Source organism: Monodelphis domestica, chromosome 5, assembly GCF_027887165.1.
Source record: "Monodelphis domestica isolate mMonDom1 chromosome 5, mMonDom1.pri, whole genome shotgun sequence".
In the NCBI taxonomy this organism is placed as follows: domain Eukaryota; kingdom Metazoa; phylum Chordata; class Mammalia; order Didelphimorphia; family Didelphidae; genus Monodelphis; species Monodelphis domestica.
The window spans coordinates 87,588,357-87,603,383 of NC_077231.1; the positions used below are offsets into that span (position 1 = coordinate 87,588,357).

At 37.4% G+C, this 15,027-nt stretch overlaps 2 protein-coding genes across 6 annotated transcripts in view; one reads left to right on the forward strand and one right to left on the reverse strand.

Moving 5' to 3' along the window:
• LOC103099991 (transient receptor potential cation channel subfamily M member 2-like) overlaps positions 1-15,027 on the reverse strand; it is an 84,021-nt gene that overhangs the window by 64,736 nt on the left and 4,258 nt on the right. The gene's annotated exons all lie outside the window — the stretch shown is intronic.
• The window catches only part of LOC103103158 (mucin-16-like), a 51,370-nt gene continuing 41,298 nt past the window's right edge, over positions 4,956-15,027 (forward strand). For 2 of the 4 annotated variants that reach the window (XM_056798741.1, XM_056798743.1), the window contains exons 1-2: positions 4,965-6,630; positions 10,028-10,066. In XM_056798741.1, the coding sequence (XP_056654719.1) occupies positions 6,609-6,630; positions 10,028-10,066 (61 nt within the window). In that variant the 5' untranslated portion in view covers positions 4,965-6,608. Of the gene's footprint in view, positions 6,631-10,027; positions 10,067-15,027 lie in introns of all 4 variants that reach the window. The other 2 variants (XM_056798745.1, XM_056798744.1) reach the window with 2 other exon arrangements.

The window sequence follows — 15,027 nt, forward strand, 5'->3', positions numbered from 1 at the left end:
TTCCAGCCTGACCTCTTTGATATTCCTGAAATTCCTTTTGTTTCCCGACCCTCCTAATTCTTATCCTTTGGCTAATTATAGTCCATTCCCTGGCCTGCCTAACCTGCTTGACCTCCTGGGGGTGGGGGGAAGGGGAATGGGTTTGTTTCCTGAGAAGAATGTAGGAAGGGATAGATCTACTTTTTCTACTTCAATTTAATTGTCTTCTCTTATTGGGAGACTACTTCATTATTTCTTCTGGCTTCTCTTCTATACCATTATTGTAAGTAGAGGAAAGTCACTAGACTGTAATTAATCCTCATGACAAGCCCTCTCAATTTCAGGGCTGCTTAAATTTCTCTTGTTAAGGACAAACAGTTTGCATATCATAAGCCCTTAACCTTTTTAGGTGGAACAAATATAGTACAAATGAACACATAATTTATAGCTGAATACATGTTCATCTCTAGATCACAAATTCCTTTCTATGCATTTTAAAATAATTCATATAACCATAGTCAAATAAAATACTGTTTAGCTCAGTATTAGTATTATTACATCCTAAGCACAGATTACCCACTTTGAAAACTTCTTGTGTTACATGATTTCTAGTTCTTACAGCACATGCATTAAAATAAAACTGATCTGAAAGATCCCCAATTTTAAATCCTAGAATAAGTTCTTCTCAACAACATAACAGTTTCTTCTGGATGACTTTTACATCTATAAAGTAGCCATACGATTTCTGTCCTCATAGAATAAAACATTTCTTCTCTGTGTCAGGCAATCACATTTCGACAATCCTCAAAAATTCACCGAAACCATTATGCATTGCAATATCTAACAAAACAACCCTCTAACCATGAGTTTTTTGTGCTCAATAAAAAATCTGGCTAACATTTCACATGTACTGACAAACACCACAATACACTATATTTGCACCATATCAAAATCATTAGCAATCCTCCCAAGTTGAGAATTGATTTTAAATGCAAATTGCTAACTGTGGAGTAAAAAATCTCCCTTTTCTGCTCAGAATTTCTCTCTTTCGCACCTTTGGGGGACCATCCAAGGGAAGAAAGAGGGAAATATAATTGAACAGGTATTTGCTTTTGTCCTCTGCTAAGGAATTTTGACAGTGGAAAGTTCAAGCATGCAACTCCACCCTTCTTTTCACATAGAGAAGAGACAGTGAAAAAGACAAAGAAAAACAGTAACATACAAAGGTGTGACAAGCATGCTTTGAGAGGAAAAAATAGGCGTTTTTAGGATCCATTCTTAAGAAAAAAATATTTGCAGGGAGAAAAATTCATTAAAATAGTTTCAGCAAACTTGGGGAAGCTGTGATGAGCTAAGCCATCTGATTGGCTGATCTGACTTTCTTGTTTCCTCTCTCTCTCTGAACTGATCTTATAAAAAAAACTGACTCTTTTTGACTGAGATTTCTTAACAAAATGCTCTTGGAGTATCTGGCCAGTTGAGCTGGAAGTGAGCTGTTTCCTGAGTCTGGCTGATTTTCTCAAGGAAGGAACTTTTAAATCCCCTCCTATTCAGATTCTCTCTCCTGCTTAGGAGCTTGCTGCCAGAGCTAGCACAGCCCCTCCCCCATAACCTAGCCCATTGAGATGCAGGTGTGGGAAGTGGAGGAACAGCCACTACATTCCCCACCTTACCTTCATTCCCAATTTATGGGCAAGGGCTTTGAAGTCCAGATAATGGCTCAGAACCAAGTCCAGGGGGACTGACTGTCCCTGGCCCATGACTGGGATGGAGGAAAGAATCAAGGGCAAAAAAAAAAAGAGGAAGAGAACAAGACAGAGAAGCCTTAAGCAGAGTGCCAAAAAGAGGATTTTTCTGTGGCTCAGTAACAAAGAGAACAAGACAGAAAAAGAGACAAACAGACAATGAAGAATTCTCTTTCAACTCCCTCCTTTTACTTGTCCTGTGCCTGCATTGCACAGTGCCCATTCACTTAATCTGTGCCCTAGATCGTCCACTAAGGGATTTACTTTGTTGGGGACTCAAACCCCAGTCTCAGGGACTTGCACCCTGGACCACCAGAGACTTGAACCCTGGTGCCCCCGACACAATGTCAGGGCAGAGGGACTCAAACCCCCTTATGTTCAGGATGAGATTTCAAGACACCGGACAATTCTCCCCATCCATCTCACCGCAATCACTACCAACCGTTCCCTATCTGGTTCCTCGAGGAAAAACAGGAAATTCATATACTTGGTGGTACACACTCAGAAACAAGAGGATTAAGATTTTTTCCCTGGGGGCTTGGCATAGGACAACCCCTACAATCCGGGGGTACAGGATCTCTTGTCCACTAAGCCTTATAAATCCAACCAGAGTCCAAATCTCCCTATACACATTCATACAACCATTCACACTTCCCCAGTCTCACCTCTTGAACATTGTCACAGGGCCTGGAAAAAGAGCTTCCCTTGTCACGGTGGTCCTCAGGGGGTCAAAGGGATGATCCCCCAAATGTTAGGGTCCAAGTTGCAGACCACCCAAGGAACACACAAAGACAATGCAATTCAAGCAAGGAAAAGCCTTTATTACTAGCACACTATCACTAGCATGCTAGGGTACAGCTCAGCAAAGCAGTTCTGTCCTCCCAGAGTTGGGACCCTACATATATACCTCACAATATTACTTAGTCTGGATGATTGTTTAAATCCTAGAGCACTTTATGGCTAGTTATTTCTCTGAAATGTTGCAACAGTCCGGAAACACCCTATGGTCAGCTATCTGCTGAAATGTTTGCAATTTATCACATGGGTTGGAGGTCCTGTGCACTTTTTCCTTTACTTCAAAATAACCAAAGACACAGAGACTATGCATGAATCTATGGGAGATCATAGGTCTTTTTATGATGCTTCATATCTGAGGGGACTCCCTGCCTGGCATACAACAAATAGTCAGAAAATATACACTGATGGATAGATTGAGCAATTCCCTTTTTTGCGAGCATCAATGAGAAGTTGGGTGCGGGCACCCCCATTACAGGCTCAACCTTACAGGAACATACCAAGTTAACAGCCAGCCAGCCCTAGTGCCCACCACTACTGTCAGTGTTTCAAGTTAGGAAAAGTCTCTCCTGTCCCCCCTGTACTGGCTAAATCTTCATGAATGTTTGGTTTCTCTTTCTTTCTTTTTGGAAGATCTCGATTTCATGGATAATTCTTGGGCCCTAGAGACTTTTATTCCTCATAAAATTTAATTCTATCTTCCTCAATTTCTCTATTTAAAACCTTTTCCAATTTCTATTCTTTGGGATTGTGAATTCGGACACTTCGTTTGGAAGAATTAGGGGAAGCAATATTTTGCCCATTGCTTTTCTTTTTTAAATTTTATTCAATAGTTTAAAAAACTCAATAAAACAAACATATCTATACACAATGAACAAGATTGTACATAAATGAAGTTACAAATCTCTGCTATGTTTAACTTACTTTTCTTCACATATAAATAATAAATTCTGAACACAAGTATCCTTCCTCCTCCCCACCCTATCTGCATCAAAGAAAGTATTATATGGGAGACCAGTATGTTTATACAATTTAAATCTTTAATGTTTTTACCTTTCAGTTTACATGCTGGAGGTAACATTCACAATTTATTCTTCTAGTATTAATTCTGTCATTGTGTATAGTGTTCTCTTGGTTCTACTCATTTCACTATTCATTAGCCTGTGTAGTTCTTTCCCAGTTCCTTAAAAATTTCCCGGTTTATCACTACTTACAGCATAGTACTGTTCAACCACAATCATGTACCACAATTGATATAGCCAATTCCCAATTAATGGGCATCCCTTCAGTTGCCAATTCTTTGAACCCACAAAGTGAGTTACTTTAAATTTTTTAGAACATATGAGTTCTTTTCCCTTTCCTCTGATCATCTTGGAAAACAGACACAGTTATGGGATTCTTGAGTCTATACAATTTTATGACTATATGTGTAGGTCTGAATAACTCTTCACAATGGATGGATTGGCTGGTTTACAGTTCCACCAACAATGTATTTGTTCTTTTTTCCCACATCCCCTCCAATAATTGCCCTTTGGTCAGTTTAGCCAATCTGCTGTGTATGAAAGAATATCTCAGAAGTTGGCATTTCTCTAATCACTAGTGACTTGGAGCACTTTTTTCATATAACTATATATGGCTTTGATTTCTCCACCTAAAACTTGTCTATTTATAACTTTGGGCCATTTATCAATTTGGGGATGGCTGTTTTTCTTACAAACACAGCAAAGATCTCTATATGTTTGACATTTGAGTGTATAAAAATGTCTTCCCAATTTTCTGCTTTCCTTCTAATCTTGACAGAATTTATTTTATTTCTACCAAATCTTTTCAAATTAATGCACTCAAAATTACCCCCATTTCACATTTCACAATGCTCTCTGCTCAGTCTACCAATTCCCACTATGAATTGTGCTACAGGGATACAATGTCCAGAGGCACCCCCAAACAATCATTTCTTTTCTTTAAGGACCACCCCATCCCCAGAACTACTGAAGCTTCTTCAAGAGAGTCTATGGACACTAACTTTCTCCCACATCATTCCACATCAGTTGAGTCTAATGGTATGTTAGACTCTGATCCTTCCTCAGACATCAGCCCAAAAGGGATCTCTTTTCTCTTTCCCCCCATGGGCACCCCTAGTGAAGCCACAACTTCAGGGTGGGAACCTAACACTACCAGATATTCTGAAACTAGTCCATTCAACTGCTTCCACAAAAAGATCTCTTCTTCAGGGAAAGGCATTAGCTGAACATTTACTATTTTCATCTGACTCAGTCTCTATGAGCAATGTTCCCATTTCAAAGACATCACATTCAGTTGATTCTGACATCACAATGAAGGCCCCTATAAAAAGATTTACTCAGCTCAGTTGGGCTACCTTGGACTAAGGTCCCCATCAACCCTTACCTTTTTCATTTTCTCCCCTGAATGATGGGTGCAATGTGTACCCATATGCATAGGAAAAAGAAAAAAGCAGGTAAAGTCTTTGGTTCAGTTCATGGTCCTTCATGAACTCTTTTTCTTCTCTGGAAGATCAGGGTCATGTTTGAGTTGGGGAGGTTGATTACTTTCTGCTTTAAGGTAGGAAGAAACTACATATATTTAACATGAAGACATTCCATTCTCTGATAGAGCCTCCCCTGGAGAATTTTGGATTCTAATGGTCACTTTAGTTTCTCCTACTCTTCTTCAATGTCATCTTGTCTTCCTTGGGCCCCAAATGATCCTTCCTTTCCTCACTTTGGTCAAAGCCTTTACATAGGAGTTAAAATTGGGCTGTGGTAAGTGCCTTGGGGCAGTTAAGAAAAGGGATAGATTGATCAAAGATACGCAGATTTTTTGTATGGACTTCTTTAGAACATCCTTATTTGAATGGGCTCTGCCTATAAGTATGTGCTGAATAAGGGATTGACTGAAATCTCTTTTTTAAAAGTATGAGCAACAGCCTAGGTCTCAACACTGCCACTGGCAGATCTAACCTTACAGGAAGATACCATATCTCCAGCCAGTGAGTCCCTGGTGCCCATTACCAGTGCTAGTACTTCAGGTTTGTAAGAGTCAATCTCTGCTGACTCTGCTGGACAAATGTACATGGGACCCAGTTTCTGTTTCCTCTTTCTGAGAGTTCTCCATCTCATGGATATTTACAGAGCTATTCTTGGTTCTTGGTGATTTGCATTTGAATTTCCTTTTCTGGGAACATTTTTGTTCTTTCTTCCTCAGTTTCTCTCTTTGGAGCTTTCTCTCCTAAGTATCTATTTTTCTTGATTGAAAGTAGATGGCCTTTTTTATCCTTTGGAAGATGTAGGAGAAGGGAGAGTTTGCCCTCTGCTTGTCTAGGAGGCTATTTGTGGAGAGTGAACATTTGTCAGTAGATTAAATTTAATAGTCTGCCAAGGGGAGTCATTCAAAGGAAGAGGATTTGAGGAAGTGGTCTTTGGAGCCCAGGAGGGAGTAAGAGCACATTGCAGACAGGTCTTGTTCCCACCACCTCCAGTGGATTCACAAGGAAGCATCAACTCCTGCTGGGGATCTTGTTAGTCCATGGGAATCACTCCTGACTCTCTCCTTTCATAATCTGTATTGGTGGACCTGACTTCAGGGGTTTTAAGATATTCTGTCATGGTCACTCCAGTTCCCTTTCAGACTGTCTGGAAGGGAGTTATTTGGCACTCAAAATAACTTCTTCCCCTCCTTACTTTTTTTGTCTTATCTTTTCTCCTTCTCCACTCCTCCCTTCCTATTGGCTCAAATTGACTGTCATTATTTTGGGCAACTGATTTAAGTGATTCGATGGACTTTGAGAAAGAGGGACCTGTGGGGCCAATATAAGGAAGTAAAGGAGAGAGAGAGAGAAGACACAGGCAGTATATTTTGAATTTTGAATCTTTCTAAACAATTTTTGTACTTTGCCTTCCTCATGATGGTACTCAAGTCAATAAATGTTAATAAGTGTTATTTGATTGACTTTCTGACTGACTTACTTTTCCCACAGAGTTAAACAGAAGACTAGCTTCTGGAAGAAAAAAATTTGACACATCTTTGCCTGATGGTACCATCGCCCCATCAGATGACTCCTCGGTGTCCACAATGACTGCCAACAATACTTCAGGTCAGTAGAAGCCTCCTTTTTGCCTTCTCTGTTTGACAGAAATTCTTTCCTCCCAGGTCATCCTTCCTCTTTTAAGGGCTTTCCATTTCACCATTATTTGTACTGCTTTTCCTTCATCTCATATTAATTACATGGTTGATACAGTTGAATGAAGATAGTAGGAGGAAAAATTTGTGGTCTGGTCTCTTTATTTTTCAAAATGTTAGAATGAAATAGATAGAAGAAGAAGGTTGTTAAAAGTTTTAATCAAAGGGACCGGAGTTCACTGGAAGAAGATTACAAACAGTTTGTTTTTCTCAGAAGCCTTCTTCAGTATATGCTCTGTATAGGCTTTGTAGTAAGACTCTTAATATTTGAATTAAACATCGTAGCTCATCCATCACTAAGGGTTTTTTTGATCATCGGAATAGATGATTACTTCTCCAACTGGTGTGTTGGATCTACCTGCTATTCCTTGAGTATCCATTTCTTTTCCATTACATCAATATTGAATATCTTTTCTATATTTTCCCCTGGGATAATAACTTGAGTTTTCAACCAGAATACCACCTGTTTATTGGCATCAGTTTGAGCACAAACAAATTTACTTATAATAGGCAATGTATTCCATTCAGCCTCAAACTCTAATTAGAGCTGCATGACCCTGATCAAATCAATGGTCCTTAATTGCTGCCTGCCTCAGTTTCCTCATCTATAATATGGGGATAGCACATACTTCCTAGGGTTAATTTCTGAAAAAATAAGATGAAATAATCAAGTAATAGTAGTCTTTAAAAGCACAGTAGTTGTCATACAGTGTTATTGAAACATCATTATTAGCTCTATATTATATATATATATAATTTATATGTATATTATATTACTATATAATATAATTAAAATATATATTAACTCTGTAATGCCCTTCAGGAGATAATACATTGCAGAACATCAGAGGGTTAGAAAATATATAAGTCTGGAGGGGAATATCAAGATTATTTAGTTCAAAGACCCCATTTTACAGATGAGGTTTGCCCAAAGTCACAGCAGGAGTAAGTATCCAAGTTAGGAATTGAACCCAGGTATACAGTACCTTCTATTTCTTGAGCTCCTTCCATTTTACCATGTTGTCTCCTGGGTGAAATCTCTCCCCTGGCTTTTTCCTCTCTGGGTGCCTATTTTGGGCTACTTTGGAGCTTGGATTTCCAAGTTATGTCTCTTAAATCAGTCTTGTCTCCCTCAGATCACTATATAGGAGGGTAGCCTGCCTATATGGTCTGTGTGGCTCCACTGCTTGTTGGTGAAAACGGAATAGTCCTATTGTTCCTGGGATATCCAAATCTGAGATATAATTTTGTAATTGGATTTTCCCTGGAGTCAGAGTAAATATTAATAACAGAATGCATACAATCATAGGCTGTGAAGTGAGTACCATGCATTTGCTACCTTGCACACTATGAGTTAATCATGACAGATCCCTGGACCCCTCCCTCATTCCTTCCTGCAGACAAAGTAGCTGATGTGGTGTGCACCACACAAATGCTAAACCCAAGAGCAGCAGAAGGTCCTGTAGCAACTGACAAACAGCTTTCTAGCACTCAGCCACCCTCAGTTCTAATCTGGCCTCAGATGTCTCCTGACTGTGTAACCCTGTACAAGGCATTTAACCCTCATCGCCTAGTCCTTACCACTCTTTTGTACATATAGTATGTATTGTTTCCAAGGCAGAAGAATGTAAGGGTTAAAAACATGCCCTTAACTATACAGGTTAGTAGATGTTGTGACAAGGAAATCACTTTAAAAGACTCATATATATTAATTTTAGGTCACCAAGGAATTCAGCTATGTAATTCCTAAATGAAAACTCAAGTCAGCAGTCAACCTTTTAAGGAGTTTAATTACAAACAGGAGGAAGAAAGGAATTAGAGATAGAGAGAGAGAGGGAGAGAGAAAGGGGAGAGAAGGGAATAGGGCTTAAATACCCCTTCTGTTTAGGCTGGGCCAAAAGGCCCAAGCCCTTAGATAGCTGAGGCAATGAAAAGAGATCAGTCCCTATCACTCACGTGACCAAAATGAAGAAACAGTCTCAGGGGCCTCCACCTCCAGCTTCCTTCAGAGCAAGCTTCTCCGAGCACAACCTCTCCAACCAACCACCCCTAGTCCTCAGACCCCGCTATCTTTAAGGAAACCATCCAAGTTCCCTCCCCTCAGTTCTCACATTTACCAATCACTGTCCATGTCTTCCCTGTGCCAATGGAGGCTCTACCTTAACCCAGGACCACCCAGAGGTCTGTGGCTTTGCACATGTCTGTTGAAGATCATATTCTCAAATAATTAAATCTTGATCCTTTGCTGCAACCCTTCCTAAATCCTGTTACCCTGAGTAGGGTGGAGATTGGAATAATTAAATTTTGATCTATGCTGCAGCCCTTTCCATTGTTCAGCAAAAGGTTCCTGTCCTAAAGTAATCTTAAGAAGGGAGGAGGAGGAACCTCCCTTGCCAATGGGGTTCACATTCCAATAGAGTTCCCACTATCAGTATGAAATTTTCCAAGTATGAAATTTCCCAATGGTGAAATTTCCAACATTTATAAGTCTAAGAAATTTTAAGGTTTACAACCCCCCCTGATGATTATTGGGAGACTAGTCTCCCCATTGATCATTTAACATAATCATTTTGTAGTTCTAAATTCACTTCTAACTAAAGATATACACAATATTCAATTTTCTAAGACAAATTAGAATAGTGAGAGAGGAAATAAAAAAGAAAAGAAAGCAAAACCAATGTTTTGCTAGGCCTATTGACAGAAAGCCAAATTAGGGGCAGTCCCCTTTGGCATAAATGTGTACAATTACAATAAATGTTCAATCATAAGTCCAGTCCAATCAAATCATATCCAAAGTTCATTCTTGATCTTCTTGATGAAGTGTAGGTTTTCAGCATCTTTCTGCAACAGTTCATTCTCTGGATATAAAAGTTTCAAGCTTCTTTCTTGATGATCTTTTCTTCTCAAACAGAATCAAAATCTTTGAATTTTTATAACAGTAAAATCTTAAACAAAATTCTTGGATTTTTATAAAAATACAATCTCAAACAAACAAAAAAAATTAAAAAATTAAAAAAAAATTCTTAGATTTTAAATTAAAATACAATCCCCCCTGAAGTAAGTATTAAAAAATATATCAAGTTTAGCTCAGAATGCAATGTTCAGTTATGGGGTTGTATGTGTCAATTATCAAAAAAATAGAAAAATAATCAAAAACATAAGAAAAATTCAAAATAGGCCTTGTATAGGTCCAGTTTAAAGTAATTTCTATCCCACAAGTATGTAGGACAGGATGCAGTAATATTTCACTTAGACATTTGTAGCCAAGACTACAGGAAGTTTCCATAATATAATGTTTTCTCTCCCTACAGGTTATAAACATCAAATGAGCTTCCCTTGCTTCACAAACAGTGAGTATTCTTATCCTGGCACTGAACAGAGGATACAGTTTGTGCATCCTGACCGTGTTCCAATAGCATCTTAGGAAAGAGAAGCTGGGATAGGAGGGCCAAAGAGAGAGAAAGACACAGAAAATCCTGGTTCCTTTCTCATATTTCAATCCCCCCATGTCACCCTGTGACCATGTGAAACAGAAATAGTTTCCCTTTTATTTTATAGCCCCTCCCTATGATCATACATGCTTATCGATAGTCCATAGTTTTCATTCATGATCTTTCTTCCTCAGTGCCTCAGAGAAAAACCATCACTTTAGCATTCTCTCTGACTTCATCCTCAGTTCCTCTCACTGCAGGTAGCATTCATTTGAATTTTTGAGGAATGCTGGTAAATTTTGCTGCATTTGTTTATGAAGTTGAAAGCTAGCTACTGGTCCTAGACTCATAAGATGACAGACTTACATCTATAAGTGAACTTCCAGGCTATCTAGTTCAATCTACTCATGATAAAATTAAATAAAAAATTTCCAATGGAAAAAAAAGCTATCTTTTCTACCTCCCCTTAAACTATTACTGTAAGAAATACTTATAATCTAATAAAACATTATTTCATTAGCCATTTCATAAACACATATCCTATTCTGCCCCCTGAATCCAACACCAATCTGTTCAAAAGTATGCTTCATCAATGATTCTCTGGTATTCTGATTAGTCATGGTAGTGATCAGAATACTTAAATCTTTTAAAGTTATTTATTTTTATGATGTTGTTATTGTATACATTGTTCTTCTGGTGCTACTCACAAGTCTCCTCAGGTTTTTCTGAAAATATCTCAAAATTTATTTTTAAGAAAGCCATGATTTTCTGTCTGAAAACTGGTAGTAAGTATCCATTCCAAGGCAGAAAGAATGTTACAAGCTAGGCAACTGGGGTCAAGTGACTTACCCAGAGTCACACAGCCCAGAAGAATTTCAGGCCACACTTGAACCCAGGACCTCATAACTCTAGAGGTGTCTCTCAATCCATGGAGTTCTTTGCTCCTCTTCCATAATTTCTTATAGCAAAATAATATTTCATCACACTCATGAACATCAGAACTTGTTCAGTCATTCCCCAACTGATGAGAATATCTCCTCAACTTCTATTCTTTAGTATCCAGTCATTCCAATCTTTGCCACATTAAAAATGTTTGGAATATATTCCTTAGGATATCTGGTTCTTTTTCTTTGAACTCTTTGTGATATAAATCTAGTAATGATAATTTTTCAGTCAAAGGGTATACGCATAGTTTCATGGCATATTTCTAGTTTACTTTCTTAAAATTTGAGTCCAATGTGCAGCACTGCTGTAACAATAGTATATTAGTAGACCATTTTCTCTATTACCCATATTGGTCCTTTTCCTTTTTTCGAGCATTTCTAATCTTATCGGCTTATGTGAAACATCAAAATTATTTTAATTTTCATTCTATAATTATCAGTTATTTGGACAATTTCTTCACATAGGCACAGTTTCTTCATTGAGACTCCCTATTCATAATCTTTGACTAGTATTGGAGAATCAATTTGATTTTTTCAAAATTAAGTTTTTCTGTTATATGTAACAACAGTTTCTAAATTTTTTAAGGATCATTGAGACACAAATTCCCCCACCCACTCACCCATTTTGAAATAGTAAGTAAATATTATGTAGATTTTACATATGTAAATATATAAAAATTTCCCATATTAAACCTTTTATGAAATGAAACTGAAATTAAAAAAATTATAAGGTGAAAATGCTCCTGTTTTCTTCTGGATTTAGAATTCATCAGTTCTTTTTCCCTGGAAGCAGATGGCATTTAAAAAAATCATGAGTCCTGAAGGAAAGTTTTGGATCATTATATTGCTGAGAAATAACTGTTATTCACAGTTGTTCATTTTACTGCATTACTGTCACTGTCTTCAATGTCCTCCTGGTTCTGTTCATTACCCTATGCTTTAATTCCTGTAAATCTTTCCAGGTTTTTCTGAGTTCCTCCTTCTTTTTTCTTATATTACAATAGTATTCCATAACAATCATATATTATAACCTTGTCATTCCCCAATTGATGGATATCCTTTCATTTGCCAATTATATACACCTCATATCCCCCTCATATCCCCCCAAAAGAGCTGCTTAAAATATTTTTTGCACATATAATGTCTTGCCCCTCCCCCCCTTTTCATCTCTTTGGTAAAGAAACCTAATAATGGTATTACTGGCTCAAAGAGTATGTACTGTTATAGGCCTTTGCCTTTGGGCATAAGTCCAAATTGCTCTCTAGAATGGATAAATAAGTTCACATATTCCATAAAAGGGCATTAGTGTCTCAACTTTTCCATTTGCCCTCCAAGTTTTGTCATTTTCCTTTTCTTCCATCATAGGAAATATTTTTTTCATTGTAAATTATTTATTTAATCAATTTTGAACATTATTCCTTGGTTACAAGAATAATATTCTTTCCCTGCTTTCCCTCCCCCCAACCTTCCAGTAGCTGACATGCAATTCCACTGAGCATTACATGAGTCCTTGATAAAACCCCATTTCCATGTTGTTGGTGTTTGCATTAAGATGTTCATTTAGAATCTTCATCCCCAATCATATCGCCTCGACCCATGTAATCAAGCAATTGTTTTTCTTCTGTGATTCTTTTCCCACAGTTTTTTACTCTGAATGTGGATAGTATTCTTTCTCATAGATCCCTCCAAGTTGTTCAGGATCACTACTTTGCCACTAATGGAGAAGTGCATTAGATTCGATTGTAGCACAGTGTATGGGTCTCTGTGTACAATGTTCTCCTGGTTCTGCTCTTTTCACTCTGCATCAATTCCTGGAGGTCATTCCAGTCCCCATGGAATTCCCCCAGTTAATTATCACTTTGAGCACAATAGTATTCCATCACCAAGAGATACCACAATTCCTTCAGTCATTCCTCCAAATGAAGGGCATTCCTTCGTTTTCCAATTTTTTTTCCACAATAAAGAGCCCCAGCTATGTATATTCTTGTACAAGTATTTTTCCTTTTTATCTCTTTGGTGTACACACCCCAGCAGTGATCAAAGGGCAGAGAGTCTTTTAAAGCCCCTTGGTCATAGTTCCAAATTGCCTTCCAGAATGGTTGGATCAATTTACAACTCCACCAGCAATGCATTAATGTCCCAACTTTGCCACATCCCCTCCAGCATTCAGATTGGATGAATAAGTTAACAAATTCCACTACAGGGCATTAGTGTCTCAACTTTTCCATATCCTCTCCAAGTTTTGTCATTTTCCTTTTCTTCCATAATAGCCAATCTCTGATGAGTTGTAGAGTGACAACTTAGAGTTGTTTTAATTTGCAATACTCTATATTATAGTGGTTTAGAACATATTTTGCACATCTGAAGAGAACATTAATTACTTTAAGAATTCCCTCTTCATCTCCTTTGACCATTTTTTCATTTTGGGAAAGATGTGTATTCTTGTATATTCTACTCATTTCTCTACGTATTTGAGAAATAAGTCTCTTATTAGATAGATGTGTAAATTTTTTTTTTGCTTCATTATGATTAGTGAATATGACAGTCTCCATCTTATTTACTCCCGGTTATGTTCTGGCCTCCATTTCCCCCAATTTGCGCTCTTTTTCTATCAGTTCTCTTAACCCCTTCTCTTTTCCCTTCACTTCCTTCTGTAATGCAGGGTAAATAGATTTTGAATACACACACATATGCTTTTTTTCATCTTTTGATTTTCTTTGATTATTTCTTGATATCTCATGGAGTCATTATCTTCCACTTTCAGAATTATCATTTTTAATGTCTGATTTTTTTCCATTTTTATTTTTAATTAATTAATTAAGAATATTTTTCCACTGTTGCATGATTCCTGTTCTTTCTACCTCCTGCCTCCCAGAGCTGAAAAACAATTCCACTGCATTATACAATTATTATTGTTCAGAACCTATTTCCCAATTACTAATAAAGTGATTTTTAAAAGTCAATATCAGGACTTCTGGGTTAAGATGGCTGCTGTGTCTAAGCAGGACTTTTACTCTCCAAACCACCAACCAATATAGAATACCTCAAAAGGACAAAAAACCAAGTTCAGATGAAAAAAGGGATACCACAGTAGAACTCAGCATTGAAATGACAGTTGGAGCCAGCGAATCATAATCTGAATCAACTCTAGCTCCTTGGGAACTAATTAAGACCACCAGGGACTTCTTACCCCAGAAATCAGCTAAACTTTTAGAACTCCAGAAGACTGAAGTTTGTGTACCTTGGGTAGAGAGATAGAGCAGGGAGATATATCACCTCTAATGATGAGGCAATTAAGGTAATCATTAAAAACTATTTTGCTCAATTATCTGGCAATATAAATATGGAAATCTAGGTGATATAGATGAATATTTACAAAAATATCAATTGCCTAGATTAACAAAAGAAAGCATAGAACACTTAAATAATCCCATATCAGAAAAAGAAATTGAATAAGCAATCAAAGAACTCCCTGAGAAAAAATCCACAGGACCAGATGGATTGACAAATGAATTCTAACAATCATTCAAAGAACAACTAATCCCAAAACTATTGAAAATATTTAAAATAATGAGAAAAGAAAAAGAGTTCTACCAAATTCCTTTTATGACACAAACATGCTACTGATTCCAAAGCCACATAGATCAAAAACAGAGAAAGATATCTACAGACAGTCTCCCTAATGAAAAATCTTAAATACAATATTAGAAAAAAGAATCCAGCAAGTCATCATAAGGGTTATTCATTGTGATCAGGTGGGATTTATACCAGGAATGCAGGGATGTTTCAGTATTAGGAAAACCATTCATATAATAGACCATATCAACAAGCAAACCAACGAAGTAACATGATTATCTCAATAGATGCAGAAAAAGCTTTTGACAAAATACAACAGTTATTCCTATTGAAAACACTAGAACGTATAGGACTAGAAGG